Source organism: Podarcis cretensis (genome assembly GCF_951804945.1).
Source record: "Podarcis cretensis genome assembly, chromosome: 2".
Lineage (NCBI taxonomy): Eukaryota > Metazoa > Chordata > Lepidosauria > Squamata > Lacertidae > Podarcis > Podarcis cretensis.
In genome coordinates, this window is record NC_137171.1 from 16,539,533 (window position 1) to 16,562,439 (window position 22,907).

General features: G+C 43.5%; 1 protein-coding gene across 1 annotated transcript in view; it reads right to left on the minus strand.

Moving 5' to 3' along the window:
* Nucleotides 1–22,907, minus strand: part of SCN8A (sodium voltage-gated channel alpha subunit 8) — a 110,245-nt gene that overhangs the window by 28,852 nt on the left and 58,486 nt on the right. The window contains exons 10-20 of the mRNA XM_079965330.1: nt 20,874–21,080; nt 20,342–20,629; nt 18,855–19,214; nt 16,460–16,595; nt 15,723–15,961; nt 14,409–14,582; nt 12,256–12,612; nt 10,928–11,398; nt 9,748–9,865; nt 8,544–8,698; nt 6,828–7,001 (exon numbers count right to left, since the gene is read on the minus strand). Coding sequence (XP_079821456.1) covers nt 6,828–7,001; nt 8,544–8,698; nt 9,748–9,865; nt 10,928–11,398; nt 12,256–12,612; nt 14,409–14,582; nt 15,723–15,961; nt 16,460–16,595; nt 18,855–19,214; nt 20,342–20,629; nt 20,874–21,080 — 2,679 coding nt within the window. The remainder of the gene's footprint in view (nt 1–6,827; nt 7,002–8,543; nt 8,699–9,747; nt 9,866–10,927; nt 11,399–12,255; nt 12,613–14,408; nt 14,583–15,722; nt 15,962–16,459; nt 16,596–18,854; nt 19,215–20,341; nt 20,630–20,873; nt 21,081–22,907) is intronic.

The window sequence follows — 22,907 nt, forward strand, 5'->3', positions numbered from 1 at the left end:
TACTGGTTGGCAGGAGCTGGGACACAACAATGGGAGCTCACCCCGTTGCAGGGATTTGAACTGCCAATCTTCCAACTGGCAAGCCCAAGAGGCTCAGTGCATTAGACCACAGTGCCACCCACAGTGTTCATTCCTACACTGCTGTGTTACAGTCTATATACAGGAACCATGAGGGCTGGACACACAATGGGGCTACTTCCCATCTTAGCATTGTCAGGACTCAGCTGCAAGCACGGTTGATGTGTATGAGTGTAATTGGGTTGTTCACCTGTCCAATGAGGTCCTAATGGTCAGGGGTCCCTTTACCTTTATTAACAAGTATAGGACCTGATCATGTCAATAGAGTGACTATGTCTATATGTCGTCTATGCCCTGTGGGACTGGAGTGGTTGAAGCTTGCTAGACACATCTTACTATGCTTTGAAGAGGTTAACTGGATGTTTTATTTCTGTAAATAACAGGTGTCGGGGACTGGCTGTATGCACCAGTGGAGGAACACCCCCCCCCCAAGGGAACCCCCAGGGGAAGAAGGCTGAGTGCCTGGGGATTGGTGATGGACTGCTGATGAATGGTCAGAAGGAGAAGAGGGAGCAGACTGGGAGGAGGAGATGTCAGAAGCCAAAGAGGCAACAGGGTTTAGTGAGCAGGAAGAGGCTGTGGTAGAGAGCAGTTCAGACTCAGAGGCAGACTCAGAGGTTGGAGAAGAAGGGGGACAAAGAGGCAGAGATCAGGTGGGCTGATGATGAAGCCAGAGGGTCTCCCCCTCCTGATGTGACCAGCTCCCACCCCCCACTCTGGTCTCCCCAGAACCTGTGGAGGTATAATGAGGGTGGAACAGACAAGGCAAAGAAGTTTCAGGTTGCTTGGGACAGACCCAGGGGAGGAGGAGAGTTGTGGGAAGGCAGGGACCTTCAGTCCTCACAACTGGAGCAAGACCTGCTGGGAAGAGTGGCTGTGTCTACTAGGTCTCAGCTCTTTTGTTTCTTTGAATAAAGAGTTAACTTCACCGACACCTTGTGAGTTATTGATGACCAGATCCTGACTCTTGCCTTGACAACAGATATGAGAATGAAGGGGTTTTTGGTTTTCTTTTTTAATGTAAGTGCATTTAGAATGGAGAAAGGTTGATTTACTAAATCCTGGTTAAAGATATTTTTAATGCTGTTCTATGATAGAAACAATCTTTGCTCTCCTTCTCTCTCGCTCTCTTTTTAAGGTAACATAAAATGGGACTGTGTATGAACTGAGACCAATCTTGATCTCCCATGTTTCCCTTTCACATGTTATGGTGATGCTGCAAGGTACAGGTCATTTACACACTAATTTTATTACAGTGGTACCTTGGGTTAAATACTTAATTCATTCTGGAGGTCCGCTCTTAACCTGAAACTGTTCTTAACCTGAAGCATCACTTTAGCTAATGGGCCTCCTGCTTCCGCCGTGCCGCCGGAGCATGATTTCTGTTCTCATCCTGAAGCAAAATTCTTAACCCAAGGTACTATTTCTGGGTTTGCGGAGTCTGTAACCTGAAGCGTATGTAACCTGAAGCGTATGTAACCCAAGGTACCACTGTACTTTATACAGGTGGTAAACACACTAATGTTACAATTTTATACAGGTGATATAGCATAGCTGTCAACGTTTCCCTTTTTTAAAGGGAAATTCCCTTATTCCGAATAGGATTCCTCGCAAGAAAAGGAAAAAGTTGACAGCTATGGTGATATAGACACAAATTTTATATGAAGCATCTCTAAGGGGAATATTATTTTTGCTTACTGCCCCCCCTACTTTTCTCCTAGTTTAGGGATTGATAATTCAGTAGGCAAGGTATGCTTTATTAGGGAGATGTTTTAAAATCCCACCTAACAATCCATTAATATTTATATTGAATTAACTGGTAGAAGAAGGAAGGAGGCCTTGGTTTTCTTCCTGTTTTGTCTCTTGATATATTAAAATAGACCTGTGGCTCTGGGGAGACAACAGTCTTCAGACGGCTGCAAAAGGGTTATGCCTAAAGGTACCAGCTCATTGAGGGCATGTAACTAAATTTGGGTAAGAGTGCTTTGGAACTGAAAGAATAAGAATAGTATGGGTTTTATTTAACCAATTAAGGAAAGGAGGAATGGGCTATGCAGTGTTTTGAGGGGGGATGAGTTACTGTAGAAGTGAAGGCTAAAGTACGGGAATAAAGGAAGGATTTAGTAGAAGTTAAAGCTGTTTTGAGGACCTAATGGTTGAAAAGTGTGTTACATATCTAAATCAATACAAGCCGGTGGGTCTTAAGCTTGCATAAGCACGAGTTTAATGCAAATTAAATTAGGAGCAGGCAGTTCAACATGTATATGTGATACAGATAAAAATAGTATTTGTAAGCCAGGGGTTGGCTGACCTGTGTCCCTCTAAATGTTGTTGGACTCCAATTCCCATCAGCCCCAGGAACCATGATCAATGGTCAAGGATGATGGGATTTATAGTCAAGCAAAAAACAAAACAAAAATATGGAGGGCCATGGGTTAGCCACTCCTGCTTTAAAAATTTCCCATGAAATTATAAAAGAAGCTCTACTGTTAAAATAGTAAGCTTCCCAGAATTATATTTCAGCAATGTTTTTGCAATGTCTTTGGAAAAAACAATTGAAGCACAATATATTAATAGTCGGCCACATAAAAAATCTCCCCCCCAAAGGTGTGTTCACATAGGGCACGTTCAAGACAAAATTAAGCCCTTTTAAGTTCCATGGAGTTCAGTGAGTGAAGAAAACATACATTTAACTCTCTCTAGCTGAAACAAATGAGAAGTAAAAGTGCTTAATAAATGGATCATTTTTGTAATTCATGAAAAAATTGTGTTTTAGCCAGTCCTGAATAGATACTGGTAGAAAACCCCTCCAACACTAGTATATACAGATTTCATTTATTAAATTATTGTTGCTATTATTATTATGAATAATAATTTCATTGATGAATTGCTTCCTATGAGGCATCTCAAGTGATTTACAGTAATTGTCCCTATGTACTTGACACTGTGTTAAACAATGAGGAATTAGTTTAAAGGAAAGAATCTCTGCTTGACTTTTAACAGGAATTTTAGTTTTCCACTTGTCTTTTGAGACAATAGCAAGGGGAAGTGCAGTCGTGCTAGAGATATGAACTTTCCCCAACATAAAAACAGACAGTCAACATTTATTACTGAAAAAAACATAACACTTTGGGGGAAGAAAAGACAAATAGCACTAAATATATCCAAGACAGTTCCTTCTAAAATTTTGAATGCTAGCAGTAAACTAACAAGAAACAAACAGATCATTTACATTGGCCTATAATGTTAATTTTCAGATTAATAATTTCAGGAAAAAATGCATAATGGTTGGGTTTCTGATATGGAACTGAAAAGTAATCACATTTTCCCAAACGAATCAAAACAGAACAGTAGGAACAGAACGTATCATTGCTCAGAAAAAGAAATGCACAAATATATTCCACAACTTCAGGAATCAGAAAAGAACTACATGGAATAACTTTTTTTCCAAACCTCAGAAATACCACTTGCATATGGTTTGAAATAATGCAGCCATTTTAGATATCTTAGTATAATACTATTAGCAAAAGTGGGGAAACTTTTGGCTCACCAGATTGTTCTGAACTATAACTCCCATCAGTCTCTGAAAGCATTGCCAATGGCCAGGGATGATGGGAGTTGTAGTTCTGGAGGACCAAAGATTTCAAACACCTGCTATTAAGACAGGATGCTCTTTGCAGATGTTTGTTTCACTTCATTTTAGCCAAATATCAAAATATTTTAGTAGCTGTCTTTGAAAGTTTCATTTTCTTTCTTTCTAATCACATAACAGTAGCGTCCATGAAAAAGGTATATGCTGTTTTTTTAAAAAAAAATCACCTCACTTTCAGATCTTCTTTTCCGCGAAGAGAGGGAATGAATTCACAAGAACATTTTGCAATCTTGGCCCATGGAGGTTGCGGGGTATGGTCACAGAGACCCCTGCCATCCATTACAAGCAACAAGCCAAACTAATTGTTATATTAAATACATATGGGCGGTTGCTTGTGTCTTTGTGTTGTTGAATGGTGCTGTGCTGCAGGTTTAAAGTTTTCCTTGCACTGCAGCCCTGAGAGGAAAATCGTCCCTGGAAGCTGCTGTTTTCCTAGGAGGGAAGTTGCAATGGACGCCAATCACAGCTTCCCTTCCAGGGAAATAGCAGTGAGAAGGAGGGGGTTGGGCCTAAAAGCCTTCCACCGATGCCTTGGTCCCAATCTGGACCCCTGCCCCCACTTCACGGCTGCTACCCAAATCAGGTATTGTGATGTGACACAGACATAATAATGCAGGTGCACATTTAATTTAAACTTGTCGTTTGATACTAGGCTTCCTCAAAGCTTACACTGCAACAGAGGAAAGAAGACAAGGACATGGCCCAGAGCAACTGAAGCCTGGTGCACTCTCCACCCAACCCATCTCCATTATGAGCTACCTCTGTCTGTAATCTTTGCAAGGATTCACAATTGGACCCTATTACACGGGGGTATTTGCAAACATTATGGGACACGTATTTTTCGCTCCATAAGACGCAACTGACCATAAGGCACACCTAGTTTTTAGAGGGGGATTGCAAGAAAAAAAAAATTCTTTAAAGGAAGCGCTGAGCAGAACCTGTATGCATCCCAGGCTCTGCTCAGCGCTCCTTTTCACGAGCCCGTCACCCTTCTCCCTCCTCAGGGAAAAGCCCCCAAGAGTCGCACACACGCTCCACGCGGCTCTTTAAAGAGAGCACAGCTCTTGCGGGCTTTTCCGGGAGGTGGGGGAAGGGACAGAGTGCAGGTAAGCCAGAAGCTAGAACAGCGAGAGGGAGCGCAGTGATCCCTCTCGCTATTCTGGCTTCTGGGATAGCTGCACAGCCTCTTCAGGGCAGCGGAATGAAGGCTCCCCACTGCCCTGAAGAGGCTGCGCCCGGCTAAGCCAGAAGCTAGAAAAGCGAGAGGGAGCGCTGCGCAGCATTCCCTCTCGCTGTTCTGGCTTCTGGGATAGCTGCGCAGCCTGCATTCGCTCCATAAGACGAACACATATTTCCCCTTTTTAGGAGGGAAAAGGTGCGTCTTATAGAGCGAAAAATACGGTAATTTCCAGTTTTTAGTGCTGTCTCCCCAAGTAAGCCTAATGAAAGCTCTGTGCCTCAGCCTCATTCAGTGTGGGCTGGGCAGGTCAAGCGAACTTGGGTTGCTTGACACTTCTTGCAAGGGAGGGAAAGAAATATTCCCTGCAGAAAGGATACCATTCCTCCACTGCCTCCCTGCCCCCACAGTACAATTAAAACATGGAGGGAGGCACATAGTTGAGCATCTTACAATACTTGAGGCAGATGGGTGGAGAGATGGAGAAGCTTTGGCGCAGGGGGAGTTTATCTATCATGTACTTGCACCTCCTCCGGCAACACTGAAAGAGAATCCTTGCTTTTGAGGAAGGTGTAATACTGAAGACGTGCAATTATGTGGTTCATTCTTGATCAGTACTGGAACTCCAAGCTCAAATTGGGCATTCTGGGGTGAAGCACAACAATATTCACCCAGGGCTTTTCCAGCTGCACTAGCTCCCGGTGGAGTACAGGGTCAGATTTAAGGTGCTGGTTTTGACCTTTAAAGCCCTTCACTGCCTAGGACCCTCGTACCTACAGGACCACCTCTCCCAGTATGCCCCACGGAGGACCTTAGGGTCCATAAATAGCAACACTCTAGTGGTCCCGGGCCCTAAGGAAGTTAGATTAGCCTCAACCAGAGCCAGGGCCTTTTCAACACTGGCTCTGGCCTGGTGGAATGCTCTGTCTCATGAGACCAGGGCCCTGCGGACAGAGCTGTTCTGCCTGGCCTTTGGCCTGGACTCAGTTTGATTCCCTCCCCCTCTTTCTTTTTCCTTTCTCCTCCTGTGAAGAGGCTGCATCTTAATGTTTTAATGTTGTATTTTAATCTTGTTTTTTAAAATTGTATTTTAATCAACTTGTTTTTATTACTGGTTGTTAGCCACCTTGAGCCTAGTCTTGGCGGGGGAGGGCGGGGTACAAATAAAAAAAAATATTTTTTTAATTATTATTATTCCATGTTCTGGGTCTTTGGTTTGTTAAACTGATAAGATCGGTTAGATTTCAATTTTCTCCATTTTATTCCCTTTATTCGGGGGGGGGGGGTGAATAATGCAGCAATACTGGGTACTGATGATCCCAAAAGATTCTGTCAACTGCACCATTCACCAATACTTCGATTGTTGGATCTCTCTGGCAGCTTATTCAATTATCTCTTGGACAGCCAGTAGCAGCAGCAGGCAGATTTTCTTGCAAAACTATTTTTCTTTGTCTGCTCTTTCTGTGCCCTTTTCTCAATTTCAGTCAACATTCCGATTCCACTGAAAAAGCAGGCCTGAAAGTGAAAGTATGGAACCGTGCAATTTGAATCGCTGGAGCAGAGAGCATAGAACAATTCTATTTTGATGGATTGGTCCTGTTCACACATGTATACACATATAGGTGAACTCTCAACACTTGGTTCAGGAGTGGAGAAACTGTGGCCCTCAAGATTTTGCTGGATTACAACTCCCATCATCCCTGACCATGGGCCAAACTGGCAGGGGCTGATGGTAACTGGAGTCTAACAACAATGGGTGGGCGAGGGCATAGGTTCTCCACCCCTGTCGTTATTGGAGCCCAGATTTAGAAAGCTACAGGAACGGTATTGCTGGACCTCATTTATCTGTGCAAAGGAATGCCCCAGTCCTGCTAAAACAACAACCAATGCATGGATTGGAAGAAGCAAAATGATACCTACTGCTACAATGAGGAAATCTAGCCAGCACCAGGCATTAGTGAAGAACTTCACGAATCCATAGGCACACCACTTTAACAACATTTCGAGGATAAAGATGTAAGTGAAGACTTTGTCGGCATACTCCAAGACAGTCCGTATGGTCCTTCTCTGTTCTATGTAAATATCTTCAAAGGCCTAAGGAGTAACAAGGCAACAAGGATTATCACACTCTTTTCCTGGCAGCAGAGCGAGCTAGAAATTAAAAAACTGGGTCCAAAAACTCGTGGGAGACACGCAGACTTCTCAAGGAACGTACAGTTCACACATCTCCCAACGCTTGAAGCATTGTTGGAGAGGCACAAAAGCTGCTTCCATGTGGGTGGAATGCCATTTCCAGTCTATCTCTGTCTATCTCTTGGAAGACACCAGCTGGATTATATGGGTTGTTTTTTTCTTCCCATGCAAGTGTTGCCCAATCCTTGGGGAGGAGCAATATCGGCATTGGAAAGATGCAGGTAATTTGCTTGGACTTCATTGGTCCTTCGAGTAGATATTACCCTGTATGATCTGGCCATGCAAAAGTGGTTCCAATGCTTTTCTGGTTGTGTAGAAACTGGTTGTTGTTAGTATTTTCTTTTTAAAGTATTGTATCCAAGGCAATTCCAAATAAACGAAAGATCTGGAGTCACTTGCTCACCGTGCTTGTCAAAGAGACCTAGGGTGTTTTCACAAGTAATATAGTAAGTGACTCCAGAGCTGGCATCAGCCCAAAGCATTCTCAGACAGCTTTGGGGAGACCCAATACACAATACTTACACTTGCTTTTCACCCTGTTAAAAGCAAACACCCATAGCAACAAACACCCATAGCAGCTCCATTTTAAGTTTTTAACAAATGTTCCAGTAGCTGTGTTTACTTCGAGAACATTGTGGTGGAAAAAACAACACCACAACCGCTACAAAAACATGATTGTTACTGGTACCACAAAAGTCCATAGGTCCCTTCATGAACACCAAGGGGCCCCCATAGAAGAAGGGGGGAGCACTGGATGCTAAGGTAAAAGGTTAAGGTAAAGGACCCCGAATGGTTAGGTCCAGTCAAAGGCGACTATGGGGTTGCAGCGCTCATCTCGCTTTCAGGCTGAGGGAGCTGGCTGTTTGTCCACAGACAGCTTTCCGGGTCATGTGGCCAGCATGACTAAACTGCTTCTGGCGCAACAGAACACCGTGACAGAAGCAAGAATGCACAGAAACACAGTTTACCTTCCCGCCACAGTGGTACCTATTTATCTACTTGCACTGGCGTGCTTTCAAACTGCTAGGTTGGCAGGAGCTGGGAAAGAGCAACGAGAGCTCACTCCATTGTGGGGATTCGAACCGCCAGCCTTCTGATTGGCAAGCCCAAAAGGGTCAGTGGGTTAGACTACAGTGCTACAGAGCAACAACTGAATTTCCTGAGTTTGTAAATTGACCAAATGCACGAATAGAAACTTCCATCCTTGGCTGGCCAGCAGCTTTGGGGACGGGTAATCTTCCCCAGCATGCAGACAAAGGGATAACCTCAGTGGTCCCAATCCTTTCCCACTCCTGACAGCAGCTCTTTAACTTTGAAAACAAACACACACTCAGCTGTTTGAAATGCTTTTTTTACAAATTTCGTGTATTGTCTAGCTTGACCCCCAAAGTGACGCTAAGAGCATTACGTAGAGAAGACTCAATATAATATAACTCTGCTCACCAGGGCTCCACTGCTTAGCAAGATCATGAAGATAATGAACGTCTCAAACCAGTTATGCTCCACAATAAGAAAGCATGTCTTTCGTAAGTTCCACCAAGACTTGCCCCACCCTTCTTCAATGCTAACTTGGCAGCACTTGAACCGCTGAACGCAGCCTGCAAATGTAAAATTAGCACAGGTTTTCCGAGAGCCGTAACATTTCCTTATTCCTTTTATAAAAAAATAATTAATTAATTCAGCTTCGTTACAAAAAAATAAAAGGACAAAATAGATTATTTCCCCAGCGCTGTCATAATCATCAAGGACATTGCTCTACAAAATATTTTTATTTGTCCATAATACCTTAAATTTTTCATAGCTAAGACCCTGTAGAATAGTATTGCTCAGGGCAGAAGATTTAATTCTCTAATAAAAGGTTGCAGCAAAATTTGCTGCACTCAGAAGATGCATCGGCGGCTCCCTATCAAGTGGTCCAAGAGTACCCTTCAAATTTCTTAATAAGACTTTTAAGAGATCGGCTGAAAAAATCTAATAATGGTTATTTTTATTATATTCCTTAAGACACTGAGGTCCAGCTCCGAAGGCCTCCCTGTAAGAAGTGAGGTTATAGGGAACCAGGCAGAGGGCCTTCTCGGTGGTGGCACCCGCCCTGTGGAATGCCCTCCCATCCGATGTCAAGGAAATAAACAACTATCTGACTTTTAGAAGACATCTGAAGGCAACCTGGTTTCGGGAAGTTTTTAATGTTTGATGTTTTATTGTGTTTTTAATATTCTGGAAACCCAGCCAGGTGGGCAGGAAAGAAAGAAAGAAAGAAAGAAAGAAAGAAAGAAAGAAAGAAAGAAAGATTATTATTAATTTCAGGAAATGTTTAACTTGTTTTTGAATGAAAAAAAAAAGTGTAATTAGGCACAGGAGGTCCGCTTAACCCTAGTAGCTTCTTAACTCTGCTGGATCTGCGAGTGGCCATTTACATTTCCCAGAATGTCCCAGAGTGATGCCAAACTGGGGGCACTGAGATAAATTAATAGCCTATCTCACAGCGGCTGCCTAAGCAGCAGGAGTCTTAGGGGGCACTTTGCTGAAGGCCCGCTCAAACCTGAAGTCCGCCCTACCAAGGAAGGCTACGCTGCAGAGGTAACATGCCCTGAGTGGACGCCATATTGTTAAAAGCTCCATTTTGCCCCACTGTGTTCAAAATCACCTTCTGTGAAACATGCGTCCGGATCCAGGTATTCTTCTGGTGCTTCCACAGGAACCTCTTCTGCCTCAGGCTTTATATCAATGGTACTGCCCTCCGACGAACTCGTATCATCCAGTTTCTTGAACAATGGGAAAGAACATCACAAACACATATATTATGAGCTGGGAGAAATGAAGAGCTCCATTTTTTAAACAACGTTGACATTCATGCCAATATGCAGCACAGGAAAGAAATAAAATAAGAATAAAACTCTTTCCCAGTCTAACCCCTGCTGAATATCGGCCCAACTTAATACGGTACATCCTTTAAGACTTTTGAAATAGACGTAAAGAAGGAAACAATTGGAAGGAGCAAATATCTCCCAGGAACAGGGCCTGATTTAGGTTTTATGAGGTCCTAAGCTACTGAAGGTAATGGGGCCCTTTAAATGTCCAGCTGTCCTTTGTCAACAACAAATTTTCACTGTATTTTGTGTTGAATATATGCTATATGATAATTTATGGACCTAATAGGTATGTAAAGCCATTTGTACATAACAAAATATGTACATCACAGGAGCCTACACAACACAGAACACCGTTGCTGTATGCAGGTTTTCTTTTATTTGTTTTTTATCTTATATTTTGGAAATGTACATCCAGGTTTTCCCCTTTAATTTCTTTTGGAGGGGCCCAAGAGAGTGGGGCCCTAAGCTACAGCTTGTTTAGTTTATACGAAAATCCAGCACTGCCCAGGAAGATATTTCCCCCTTTTTAAAAGTGGAGAAACATAGCCAGACAGATTGTGGTGTTAAGCCAAGCACACAATACAGAGGGCCTAGCATTCTGCTCCTGTGTAGAAAGCCTATGAACACATGAGGAAGTGACAGACTAGAAAGAAAAAGATTTATCTCCATTACATGATACATGATGGACCTTTGGGCTGGTCCAACAGGTTCTTTGTATGTTCTTATTATGAATGACTTAGTCATACATATGACCCATGAAAAGTCTGTGCCTCCTTTGTTCTCATCTTTCCAAACAAAGTAAAGAGGACCTACTTTATTTGCACTGAGAAATTTGCTGGCTGCAAAGCCTTGTGCTCTGGCCAGAAAGCCAAATTTGCTTCCCTCTTGCAATGCAATGGGCCACCCAAAACAAAGGCACGAAGGCGCGGCCTATGAGCAAGCATGGCTCCGTACCTCTTTGCTGCCGTCGGGGTCGGTGTCACTGCTGAAATCTTCCGTGTTGAGGTTCTCAAAGTCAGACTCACCCACAGCTATGGGGACACGGACGGTGAGGTTAGGGTTGTTGATGAAAGACATGTGGTCTTCATCAATGATGTACTTTTCCACGCTGCTGCCAATGCCACTGGTGGTGCCATTGCCGTTCTTCTGGTAATCGATCTCCCGGTTGATGTCGGCGCCGGTGTGGTTGGCGATGCAGTTCATCTTCTTGTCATACAGCTCGTCCAGTGGCTTCACTTCATCTGCCTCCCGCTGCTTGAAGTGGGTCTGCACAAACTCGTGCATTCTGATCTTGGCCCAAGCAATGCCTTTCTTGATCCGGATGACAGAGATCTGCAAGTTGTTCATCTCGCCGTCATCATCTGTCGCTGCAAGGTTGTCTGCGCTGAAAGAGCTCAGCAACAAGGCCAAGAACAGGTTCAATACCTGCAGAAGCAGAAAAAGGTCTGTAAGACAAGACTCCCTCTAGCCACTTTTTGCTCAGTGAATTGGCAATATCGTCCTCAAAGTGCATCCTTCTACTTGGTGGCAGTGGGCCTTGCTCTGTTGGCTCCTCCCATCCCAATTGGCTCCTCCCATCCCAGAACCATTTCCTTCCGCAGCCATTCATGCCACCTGTTTAGCTATTTATTTATGGAATGTGTATACCACTTAATTGTAAAAACCTCCAAGCAATTTGCATTATAAACAACTGCAATCATTATGTAATAATTGGTACGACAATTTGCTTATTATCTTCCCTTTTCTTTTTGTGTCATCTCTGTTAGATTGCATGGCATTATTTTAAATTGCAAAACACTGTGAATGCCTTGGCATGAATGTGATATACACATGTAGTAAATAAATAAAACATGAGCACACATAGACAGCCCTGAGCTTACAGACAGCCCTGTAGAATTCCCACGTTTGTTACAAAGAAGAAATCTGAAATGTTTTAATTAATTTGACCGCACCACATGGGCAAAGCCTTGCAAGTTTTTTTGTTCTAAATATGGTAGGAAAGGGTACTGGTTAAAGAATCTCAGAAAGCAACAAGGAGAGAAAGCAAACATTGAGGATTTTGACTGAGGAAAGCATTTGTGCTGCAGTCATTATTCTTAATCCTGAAAGTTTCCTGAATGTGAGGTAACCCTTAGCATTGATATGTAAAACATCTAAGCAAATAGGGAATATTAGCTGCAGAACCTGCCACGGAATAGAAACAGTGAGTTCTTGTCCCAGCCCATTACAAGACAGCCATCCACTTCCCACTCAAAAGCAACCACAGATAGATATTTACTGACCACCAGATTTCCAATGACCATCACCATCATGAAGACAATAAGGCACATGGCCTGTCCTGCCACTTCCATACAGTCCCACATGGTTTCAATCCACTCCCCACACAGTACACGGAAGACGATAAGGAAAGAGTGGAAGAAGTCGTGCATGTGCCATCGTGGAAGCTCACACTCGGGGTTGATCTTGCAGACACATTCCTTGTAGCTCTTGCCGAAAAGCTGCATCCCCACCACGGCAAAGATGAAAACAATGATGGCTAGCACCAAGGTCAGGTTTCCTAAGGCACCCACCGAGTTGCCAATGATTTTAATCAACATGTTCAGGGTTGGCCAGGATTTTGCCAGCTTGAAGACCCTCAACTTGAAGATGTAAAAAAGAAAGAGAAATAGAGATAAAACAGATTTATGATTAATAAAGCAACAGTCCTGCCAATGGGAACCCAGATTTTAAAAGAGATATTGATCACAACATACCAAAGGGGCAGTGTTCATATGTGGTGGACCTGCGAAAAAGCTCACGGATTTTGGGAAATGATGCATAATGAACTGAAGAAAATGTTAAAAGTGGTTACTCCTCAAAAACCTGAAGCTTTCCATCTAGGGATAATAGGGATGGACATCCCAAAGAGGATGATTAAACTATTTATGTACGCAACAGCAGCAGCCAGAATCCTCTATGTGAAGAAATGGAAGGAAGGAGAAGTTCAAATCAAGGAAGAAACTAATGGGCTATATGCAGAAATGGCAAAATGAACAGCAAGATTAAGAGATCAAAGCGACAAACTTTTTACTGAGGAGTGGAAACCCCTTTGGGATTATCTGAGGAAATATTATAGCCAAATCAAGTCGTGATCAGGATTCGAAATTTTAAGAGCAGAAGGGAGACGACAACAGTTGTAATAGAGGAAATAAGTATGAGAGATACGTATGCTACATAATGCAGCAGAAAAAAGGGGAGGGAATAAAAACATCATGAAGGTAAGGGTGGGAAGTCAAACCGTCAAGGGAAATATGTATTAAAAGTTGAAGTTAATTTGTTAAAATTTCCGAAATTTAATAAAAATTAGGTACTGTACAGTGGTACCTCCAGTTATGAACGGGATCCGTTTTGGAGGCCCAGCCTTATCCCAAAAATTTCATAACGGGAGGACCGCTTCTATGCACACTTGCGCCGCCGCAGAGCACTTCTGCGCATGCATGAAGCGCGCAGAGCGTTTCTGCACACCTGAGAACGGCAAACCCACTTCTGAGTTTGCCACGTTCACAATCCGAAGGTTACATTACCCGAAGGGGCCACTGTATATATAATAAAAGAAATACTGATCATGAACTAAACACTGAATGGGAGATTTCTAGAGGCAGAGCTGTCAATCTACGGATTTTAGCTGGAAAGTCAGGATCTGCAGATTTCCACTAGCTGACTTAAGAGCATCAGGCCATTGGTCCACCTTGTACAATATTGTCTATAGAGACTGGCAGCGGCTTTCCAAAGATTTAGAGGGGCAGGGATGTATCCCAGCCCTGCCGGGAGAAGCCAGGGACATTGAACTGGAGATCTTTTGCATGCAGAGCACAACCTCTACTACTCTACTACCCAGTACCCGCTTTTCAAACGGACAGTCCCTTCATGTCCTCTTGACTAAGGCAGAAATGGTGGCAGGAACCCTGCATATTCTTGGAAGTGAGCACATAACAGGTGCAAGCCTGACTGTGCTCTGCATTGGGCAGTTCACCCGCCACAATCACTTCCATGTTCCAACCCAGTAGGATCCTACTGCTAATCCTCACTGCCATTTTTAAAGAAAACCATATGCTGAGAGTGCATTTGGGATATTAACTGCTTCCTGAAATGGACTTGTTGCTAAGGTCTGCATGTAACCTCTGCAGTTGTTGCTTGCAGCAACTAGCCTTCAGATTCTAGCTATTTAGAGGCAAATTTAGGCAGAATATATGGCAATTGAAAGGGGATAGAAACCAACTCTTGGACATGGAACAAGTCTTTATTTGTAATACTGGCCAGTAAGGATTTGGCAATTATTCCTCTCGTGGACCTTTACTGTGGGTTCTGATATATAACCTTATTTAAAAAGTTGTATCGGGTGAAAGGAGAGGAAAGACAGGAAATTGAAAAGTGCAGTAGAATAAGCAAATAGTACCAATCGGAAAGATCGCAACACTGAAAGCCCTTCCACATCTGCCAGCATCAGTTCCAGCAAACTGAGAGAGACAATAAATCCATCAAAAATGTTCCACCCTTCTTGGAAATAATAGTAGGGGTCCATTGCTATGAGCTTTAGGAACATCTCAGCTGTGAAAATTCCAGTGAAAACCTAAAAAGGGGGAAAAGGGATCAGAATGTTCAAAGGTCTCACTGAACTTGACTTAATAGTTTTTGCCTTCAATTGAATTAATGAATGAACAGGCCACAGTATATCATCAGTTTGGATGAAGAGACAGTCTCCCCCCCCCTTTTTTTCGTATAATCAGAATTTTTGCCCCACTGCTACTTTTTCTTAGTATTTCACTGAATTCTGTATTTGTCACTCTATAAGACGCACCGGACCATAAGACGCACCTAGTTTTTGGAGGAGGAAAACAAGGGAAAAAATATTCTGAATCCCTCTTGCTGTTCTGGCTTCTGGGATAGCTGCACAGCCCGCATTTGCTCCATAAGATACACACACATTTCCCCTTACTTTTTAGGAGGGAAAAGGTGCGTCTTATAGAGCGAAAAATACGGTACCTCAATTCCAAAACTGGCAGTGGCACCAGCTAGAGCCCCAAAACTCTAGATACTTGTGGGCAGCAATGGTTGCCTTATTTTATTTATTTAAATATTTATAAGTAGGCCTTTCTAAGTCTATCCTGATATTCAAAAGTAGCTGGCAATAATTCAAGTCACTGTTTGACTAGAGTAATCAGTTAGCCAAGGTGAATTGTCTCTTTTTTTCAAGTTGCGTTTTCTACAGATCAGTTTGATTTGTTGTGAGACATTAGTGTTACATACAGTGTTAGGTTAGGAAGAAAAGAGGGGGGGGAATGGTGAGTGGGGTTGGATCGGGGGCAATGCTTCTATTCTTCTACTTAGTGCATGTGTGGGGTTTTGTGTCAGCGTCGCTTGTGTGGGTTCTCTTACTATTCGCTCATTATATTTCCTTGGTGGTGAGTGATGCTGAGGGTGGCCTAGGGTGTGGTTGGTTGTCTTTGGTTGGCTGTAGTGAGATTTGTTTTTGTGTGCGAAGGTGTGTATTTTTGAATCAGGTTAGCCAAATTTATTCGTAGGCTGTTGGCGGATTCTTGTTGTCTTGTTGGGCTGTGTATGTGATAAAAGGGAACCATACTGGGATGAAGGCATCTTCTTCTATTTGTCCCCGTGTCCATTTCAGTTTATTGGCTAGTTTTTCTAATAAGGCTGTTTCCCATACATAAGGCTGAGCTCCCATAGGCACTGGGAACATTTTCACGCTTACCAGGTTCCCTACAGCCAAGACATGCTCAAACTGTGGGGTCATGGGATGGTGCTCCATTGCCATGAACAGAGTATTCAAAACAATACAGATCGTAATGGCTAAATCCACAAAGGGGTCGAAGACAATCAAGTTGACAATTTCTTTCAGCTTCATCCAGTATGGGTGGCACTCCCAAATAAGGAAGATGTTGGCAAATTTGTACCAGCAGGGAGGGCATTTTCTTTGGGATTCTTCTAGTTCTACAACAAAACAAGAAAGTGGGCAACTTTAACAAATTTAATGTAGACACGCCCAATGAAATTTTATGCAAGGTTTAAGTCATTCTCAATTTGTTGGGCCTTGCAGGCTGTTATGTTTTAGGTTTAAGGGGTGGTCACATTTCACAAACAAAAGGAATCAGGACATCTGCAGTGAGACAGGAAAAACAAGCTATGCGTGAATAATTAATCTAAGAATCCATAAAATTAATATTTGGGGGTGGAGTGGAATAAAGAAAAAAATCTGTATCTTAAATCATGTATATGTTACATTTTAATCCTGACCTTCCTTCAAGGAGCTCAGGGCAGCATGCAGAGTCTGAAAAGTAGGGTCTATGCGATCTTAAGAACAACAACAACAAAAATGTAAGATGGTTTTTAAAATTAAAGCATAGGAAAAGGAAAGACAAATACTAACTTCTGAAGTGGGTAATCCCTTGAGCTAGTGGGCACAGGACCACAGCTTTCTAACACACATACCTTCTACAAGGGTATTTGTGATTACTGTCATTATACTGTTGGTTCGGTCCTTCCTTCCATAGGATGCATTCAGCTGGTCCATTGATACCAAGAGTGACCCAGTAGCTTTCTTTTTAATCTCCACCTCAGTGGTTCCCTGCAAAATCCATTAACATCCCATTAGTACGGCCTCTTTCATGTCTGCGCGGGAAAATGTGATGGGCTCTCAGCTGCAAAGGCAGAATTTGTTTTGAGTCAAATCTTTATATATGTGGAAGATGGTGGTTTTGCCAGATAATAATAACCTGTTATAAAAAATGAGGTCTATTCTACTTAACACCTAACTTTTAAAAGTCAGGGATATTCTGAAGCGCATTTCAAAAACTATTGCAGTGGGTGGAATTCGGGTGTAAAAGGAACTTAGATGAAAGGCTGCAGAAAGCTGATTTCACATTAATGCACAGGATAGAGACACCCTGTATAATATTTTATGAGCTCTTTATTGGATATGTTCATCTACTCTGAATTCTTCAAGTTCTGCTGCTATTCCAGCCAAATTTGGAGTCCCTGGAAATCACATTAAACAAAAAAGTTGGAAGAACATGTCTTCTGTGCCTACCTTGATTGTCCAAAAACAGCACTAGCTAATTCTTTAATTCGGTTTGTCTAAAGCTGACTTTTCCTTTGGCTATTTAACTGTGACTGGTAAACATAAATAACTGAGAATCTACTCCCTTCTATGCTACTTTGTAAATGGGAGCAGGGACAGACCTATGGAACGACAAATGCTGTTTGCTTCAATCAAGCAAAACTCAGCATTTGCTGGGTCTGAGCATATAGAGGTTTGAAATAAAATATTTACTCTGTGAAAAGCCTGCATGGCTCATGTGGTCTCTCAGATGTGATGATGAAGATTAGGTGTTTCTATTGTTTAACAACAGAGTATAGCCACTGTCCCAAAGAACTATCGGATGACAGGCTTCACGCAATACAGATATGTATCTTAGGTTGCCTTTCATGCATGCATCATGCTAAAGTTAACAGTCTGTAACATTTCCATGCTGTTAGAGGACCAAGTCTGGAAAGAGCACAGTAGACTAGCATGCTAACTAGAGAAAGTGGTAGTAACTGAAGCTGAAAGTAACTAGGAAGGGTTTCAAACATTCTTAAGGAGGGAAAAAAAGGACTGCGAAGGAGTAGTTTCATTTAGTTTGCAAGAACCTAGAGAAAGAGGGGTTTTGTTTTTTTAAGGAAAAAAAAGCTTGGAATTTAAGGACACAGGAATAAGGCTTCCCATGTGCACTTTGGCCAAAGACGGTGATGCTATTCATAAATAACACTCACTCTGGAGGAACTTCCTTTGGCCATAATGGGAGCAAGTGTGTTTAGGGTTGGTGGCAATGGTTTTGGCTTACAGGTGACCCTGTATCTTTTGTTTGCCTATATTCTCTGGCATAGTTCTAACCTAACTGAGCCAGTAAACCTGAACCTGGGCTGTATCAGTTTAGATTAAAAATGGAGAGGGTGCAAGATGGGGGTGCAGGAGGATTTTGATTGGTCCTGTAGGAAAAACCAAGCCTCGCTCCAGCTCCTGTTCCAGCTATTCATATATGGGGAAATTCACCTCAAGGCCTGTCACTTCACACAAACAACTATCCCCCATGGAGAAAACTACAGTCTCTTTGACATCTATGGTTTGTTTTTTGGTAGTTAAGGGGTATTCAGTGATCTGAAGTCTCTGAAATGGTGCAGCTCAGTCACAGGTTTACTGCTTCTGACTCTGCGTGGAGAAAGTCTTGTTTCTCACTACCCTAGAAATTCCTAAACGATTTGGGTTGTGTGTGGGGTTTTTTTGTAACTTCTTTTTACACTAGAACTTGCCTTATTCATCTCGTTTTTAAAAACGGACTGAGATGTCCAAAATAAAAAGCAAGTAAACAGATAGGATATTAATATGCCGAGCAAGATTTATACAAAATTAATCCTAATTGCATGAGTGGGATTCAGAAATTTCTGGCCTAGCCCATTCACGCCCAGATGTTCCTGCACGTTTTGAAACTTCTGAGGGATTTGATTTAGCAAACAGTGTACTTGATCACTTCTCATTCCTCAAAAAAATACATAATTTCTTTCCAAGCCATTTTTTCTTAGAAGCCAGAAGAGAAAAGAGAAGGAAATATGTGAGTAGGTTAATCTGGGAAAGAAGGGAAAGTGAAGAAGATTAAGAAGCAGAGGAGCCTGGGATAAGGGTTCAGACTATAACATCTGTTGGCTAGACAAACCAAGTTTCATTCCGTCAAAGGATCCATTTTGGCGGCATACAGGAAAGCAGAGAGAAGGGTGGGCCTCCATGCCTAGACTATCTACTCATTGACTTCCTTACGCTGTCATCAGTAGCTGCCTTATCTATTTTCACCTCAGGCAGAAGCCGTCCGCTGGGTATGTTGGAGGTTGGGCCACCAATCAGGGAGACCACGCCGTTGCAGTCCACGGTGCTGTTCCGCTTCATGTTCCGGCGGATGCTGGGAAAGATGCGGGACGATCTGCTCCCCTGGCTGTAGCCACTGTAACCGCTGTAGCTGCTTTTCCTCTCGTGGCCCCGGATCGGGATGAAGAGGGAATCCCTCCGGCCCTCGCTCTCTTCCACTGTGCTGTGCTCGTCATCGGCAAATTCGTTTTCTGAACCCGGGTCGCGGAAACCTCTCTTGAAGCTGAAGATGCTGCTTTTGCTGTTGTGCCGGGAGAGATAGGGAGATCCTGGGATGCTGAGCAGCGACTGGAAGGAGAGAGGAAGCAGGAAGATGGAAGAGGAATGCGGACAGGAAGCTATAAAGCACCAGCAACAGGCAAAAACATAGAATTTACCGCACAATCGGATGAAGAAGAAAAAAAGGGTGGTGGCGGCGAATTCTCCATCGTGAAAACGCTAGAGGTTGGTAGCAAAGGAATCAGCTGATTAGTTTCAATTAATATATGGATTTAATAGCACATGTCACCCTCCACTGCTTCGTGGTCCTCATTTACCCCTTGGATCGCCCAGAGAAACCCAAACTGCCATTTACAGTGGTACCTTGGTTTACAACCATAATCTGTTCCGGAGGTCCAGTTGTAAAGCAAAACAAGTTGTAACCCAAGGCGTGCTTTCGCCAATGGGGCCTCAAAGAAAAGAAAAAAGAAAAAAAGGGGTTGTAATCCAAAAAAATGGGTTGTAATCCAAAAAAAGGGACACACACTTCCAGGTTTGATGTGGTTGTAATTCAAAATGGTTGTAATCCCAAACGGTTGCAAACCAAGGTACCACTGTATGTATCTCTACATATTTAGATAGATAAAAGTCTTTGGTAGAAAATGTCTACAGTTTTGATTTGACCAATACATGTCTCTTCTCCATTAAACCAACCTTTTTCAACAAGTTTTCAGCCTCACCATGGGAACTAACTGCTCTGAACATGTCCCCTTTGGGGTATTCATGGATTGTTTAAAGAGCAATAGGGACTTCTCTAGAGCACTTACTACTTTCTCAAGACAAAGTAACTGAACACCTTTGCTTTTTAGCAACGGCATGAAAACAAAGAGAATGTCCACCAAGATATGCAATGACGTGGTCAGTCAGGCAACTGATTGTACCAAAATTGATCTGGAATGCATTTGATAGTTTGCAATCAAAGTTTTTCAATGGAATGTAATAGGCAATAGCCAACTAAGTTTTGCTCAGAGTAAACCCATTAGAATTAGCAGAGCAATGTTTGACCTTATGCCTAAAGGTTGCAATATAGCACGAGAAAGACTGAAAGGATGAAAATAGTGCTATCAGGGAAGGTGAGGAAAGACTCCAGTCCAGCCATTCCTCTGACACATTCCACCCAACACCAAGTTTTCACTTGCAGGGCCTGCAAACTGTACCTGGTTCATGATGGAAAGTTTCCGCCCCAACCTGTTGTCTGGCAAGCGGAAGACCTTCCTCCTCATGCCATCTTCCGACTCTGACTTAAACACCTTCTCAACATCTCCCTTCTCTTCTCCTTCTGACAGCTCCTTCTGCTTCCGCTTCTTCCTCCTGTTCCGCCTCTCCTTGGCGCTCTTAGAGCTGAGCTTGGAGATCTCGGAAGAACTCTGGGACATCCTTCCTCCGCCATCCTCTTCCACAGCATCTTCTGAGACTGTCCCTGCTGAAGTGGCCATGGCTGCAGCCTGCAGTGGGGGGGGGGGGGTGGAGTAGGAAGAAACAAGATAACCAAATTGAAGCACCTTGCATGAATTCCTTCCAGCCTCTAAACAATGTGATTAATTAGACTCTAACCATGGAGAGAACAGCAAACTCTCCAATTTCCAATGGAACACAGATTGGATTATGCGTTTATTATTAGGATTACATTAGCCTGTGCTCTCTATAAAATGAGAAAGCACAATATGGTGGGGCACATTAGGGAATAACCTGAGCTTCCTCCTGCTGCTTTTTCAGCTGTTCCAACATGGCCTTGAATTCTGCTTCCTTCTGCTCCGCCTCTTCCAGTGTCGCCTGGTTTTGTTCTTCATAGGCCATGGCCACCACAGCCAAAATCAAGTTTACCAGGTAGAACGACCCAACGAAAATAACCAGGACGAAAAAGATCATGTAGGTTTTTCCCGCTGCTCGCAAAGTCTGCGAAGAAAAAGAGGTCATTGTGAGGTTTCCTATTTTGGTTTGTGGCATGTTAGTTGTTGGGGACGCAGGTGGCGCTGTGGGTTAAAGCCTCAGCGCCTAGGGCTTGCCGATCGAAAGGTCGGCGGTTCAAATCCCTGCGGCGGGGTGCGCTCCCGCTGCTCGGTCCCAGCGCCTGCCAACCTAGCAGTTCGAAAGCACCTCCGGGTGCAAGTAGATAAATAGGGACCGCTTACCAGCGGGAAGGTAAACGGCGTTTCCGTGTGCGGCTCTGGCTTGCCAGAGCAGCGATGTCACGCTGGCCACGTGACCCGGAAGTGTCTCCGGACAGCGCTGGCCCCTGGCCTCTTAAGTGAGATGGGCGCACAACCCCAGAGTCTGTCAAGACTGGCCCGTACGGGCAGGGGTACCTTTACCTTTACCTTTTATGTTAGTTGTTAGAAGACCACTTGAGGTGCTGCGAACCCCATAAGGCAAGCAGAAACTCAGGGGGTGTTGAGAGAAACTTTTACCAAGCAAAGGGTAATTTGAATGAAAGTATCCCCTTCCTCCTAGGTAAAGGTAAAGGTAAAGGACCCCTGGATGGTTAAGTCCAGTCAAAGATGATAATGGGGTTGCAGAGCTCATCTTGCTTTCAAGCAGAGGGAGCTGGTTTTAGACCACAGACAACTTTCCGGGTCGTGTGGCCAGCATGACTATACCACTTCTGGTGCAACAGGACATCGTGATGGAAACCAGAGCACATGGAAATGCAGTTTACCTTCCTGCCACAGTGGTGCCTATTTATCTACTTGCATTGGTGTGATTTCAAACTGCTAGGTTAGCAGAAGCTGGGACAGAGCAATGGGAGCTCACTCCATCATGGGGATTCGAACCGCCGACCTTCCGATCGGCAAGCCCAAGAGGCTCAGTGGTTTAGACCACAGTGCCACCCGTGTCTTCTTATGTGCATGTGAAAGTATGACACCTCTGCTCATGACCGATGCAGTGTCATGGCTGGCCAGCTACAGCACTACTATGTGAAAGGGTGTGTCTTTTTTTCTGAATGCTCTTTGATTTTGTATACGTTAACCATAACATCTCTCCTGTCATTGCTTTCCTAAGCTGAAAAAACTGCAATCACTTTTTGCCTTTCCTAATAGGAATCCCTTCTCTCTTTGGATTCTTTGGAAATATTGGGGTAACCAGAACGGCAGCATTTATGCTGCTGCTGCAGTATGTACAGGAACATGGGAGTTCACGTATTGCTGGGCTGAAATATCTGCCCTAATTATTATTTTTGGCCCTTTGGTGGGGTAGCGTGAGGCAGAAAGGGTAGGAAAAGAACAAACTACTTTTGTGGGAGGATAAAATCTATTCATAATTGGTGGCAAGGGACTCCCCATTAAGAGAAGAGCCATAATGGCTGGTACTAATTGTCCTCTGAGACAATAGTAACAATTTCCTACCTATTTGTTGGTTTGTTTATTGCCTTTATACCCCACCATTCCTCAAGGTGGAATACATGTTCCTCTTCCTGCCCATTTTATTTTCACAACAATCCCGCGAGGTAGGCTGGGTTCAGAAACTGAGACTAGCCCAAGCTCACCCAATGAGTTTCATGGCTGAGCGGAGATTTGAACCCTGGTGTTCCAACTCCTAGTCCAACGCTCTAACCGCTACACCACGCTGACACTTTACCTTACAATGTAGCATTATTCCCATGGGCCTGAAGGAAGGGGGGGGGAAGACAGCTGTTCCCTTTGGCAAGTTAAAGGGAAATAACTAGAAACCTCTGCCGCATCTTCTCAAAATGGTAAGCCTTCCCCCCTGCCCCACCACTCTCTG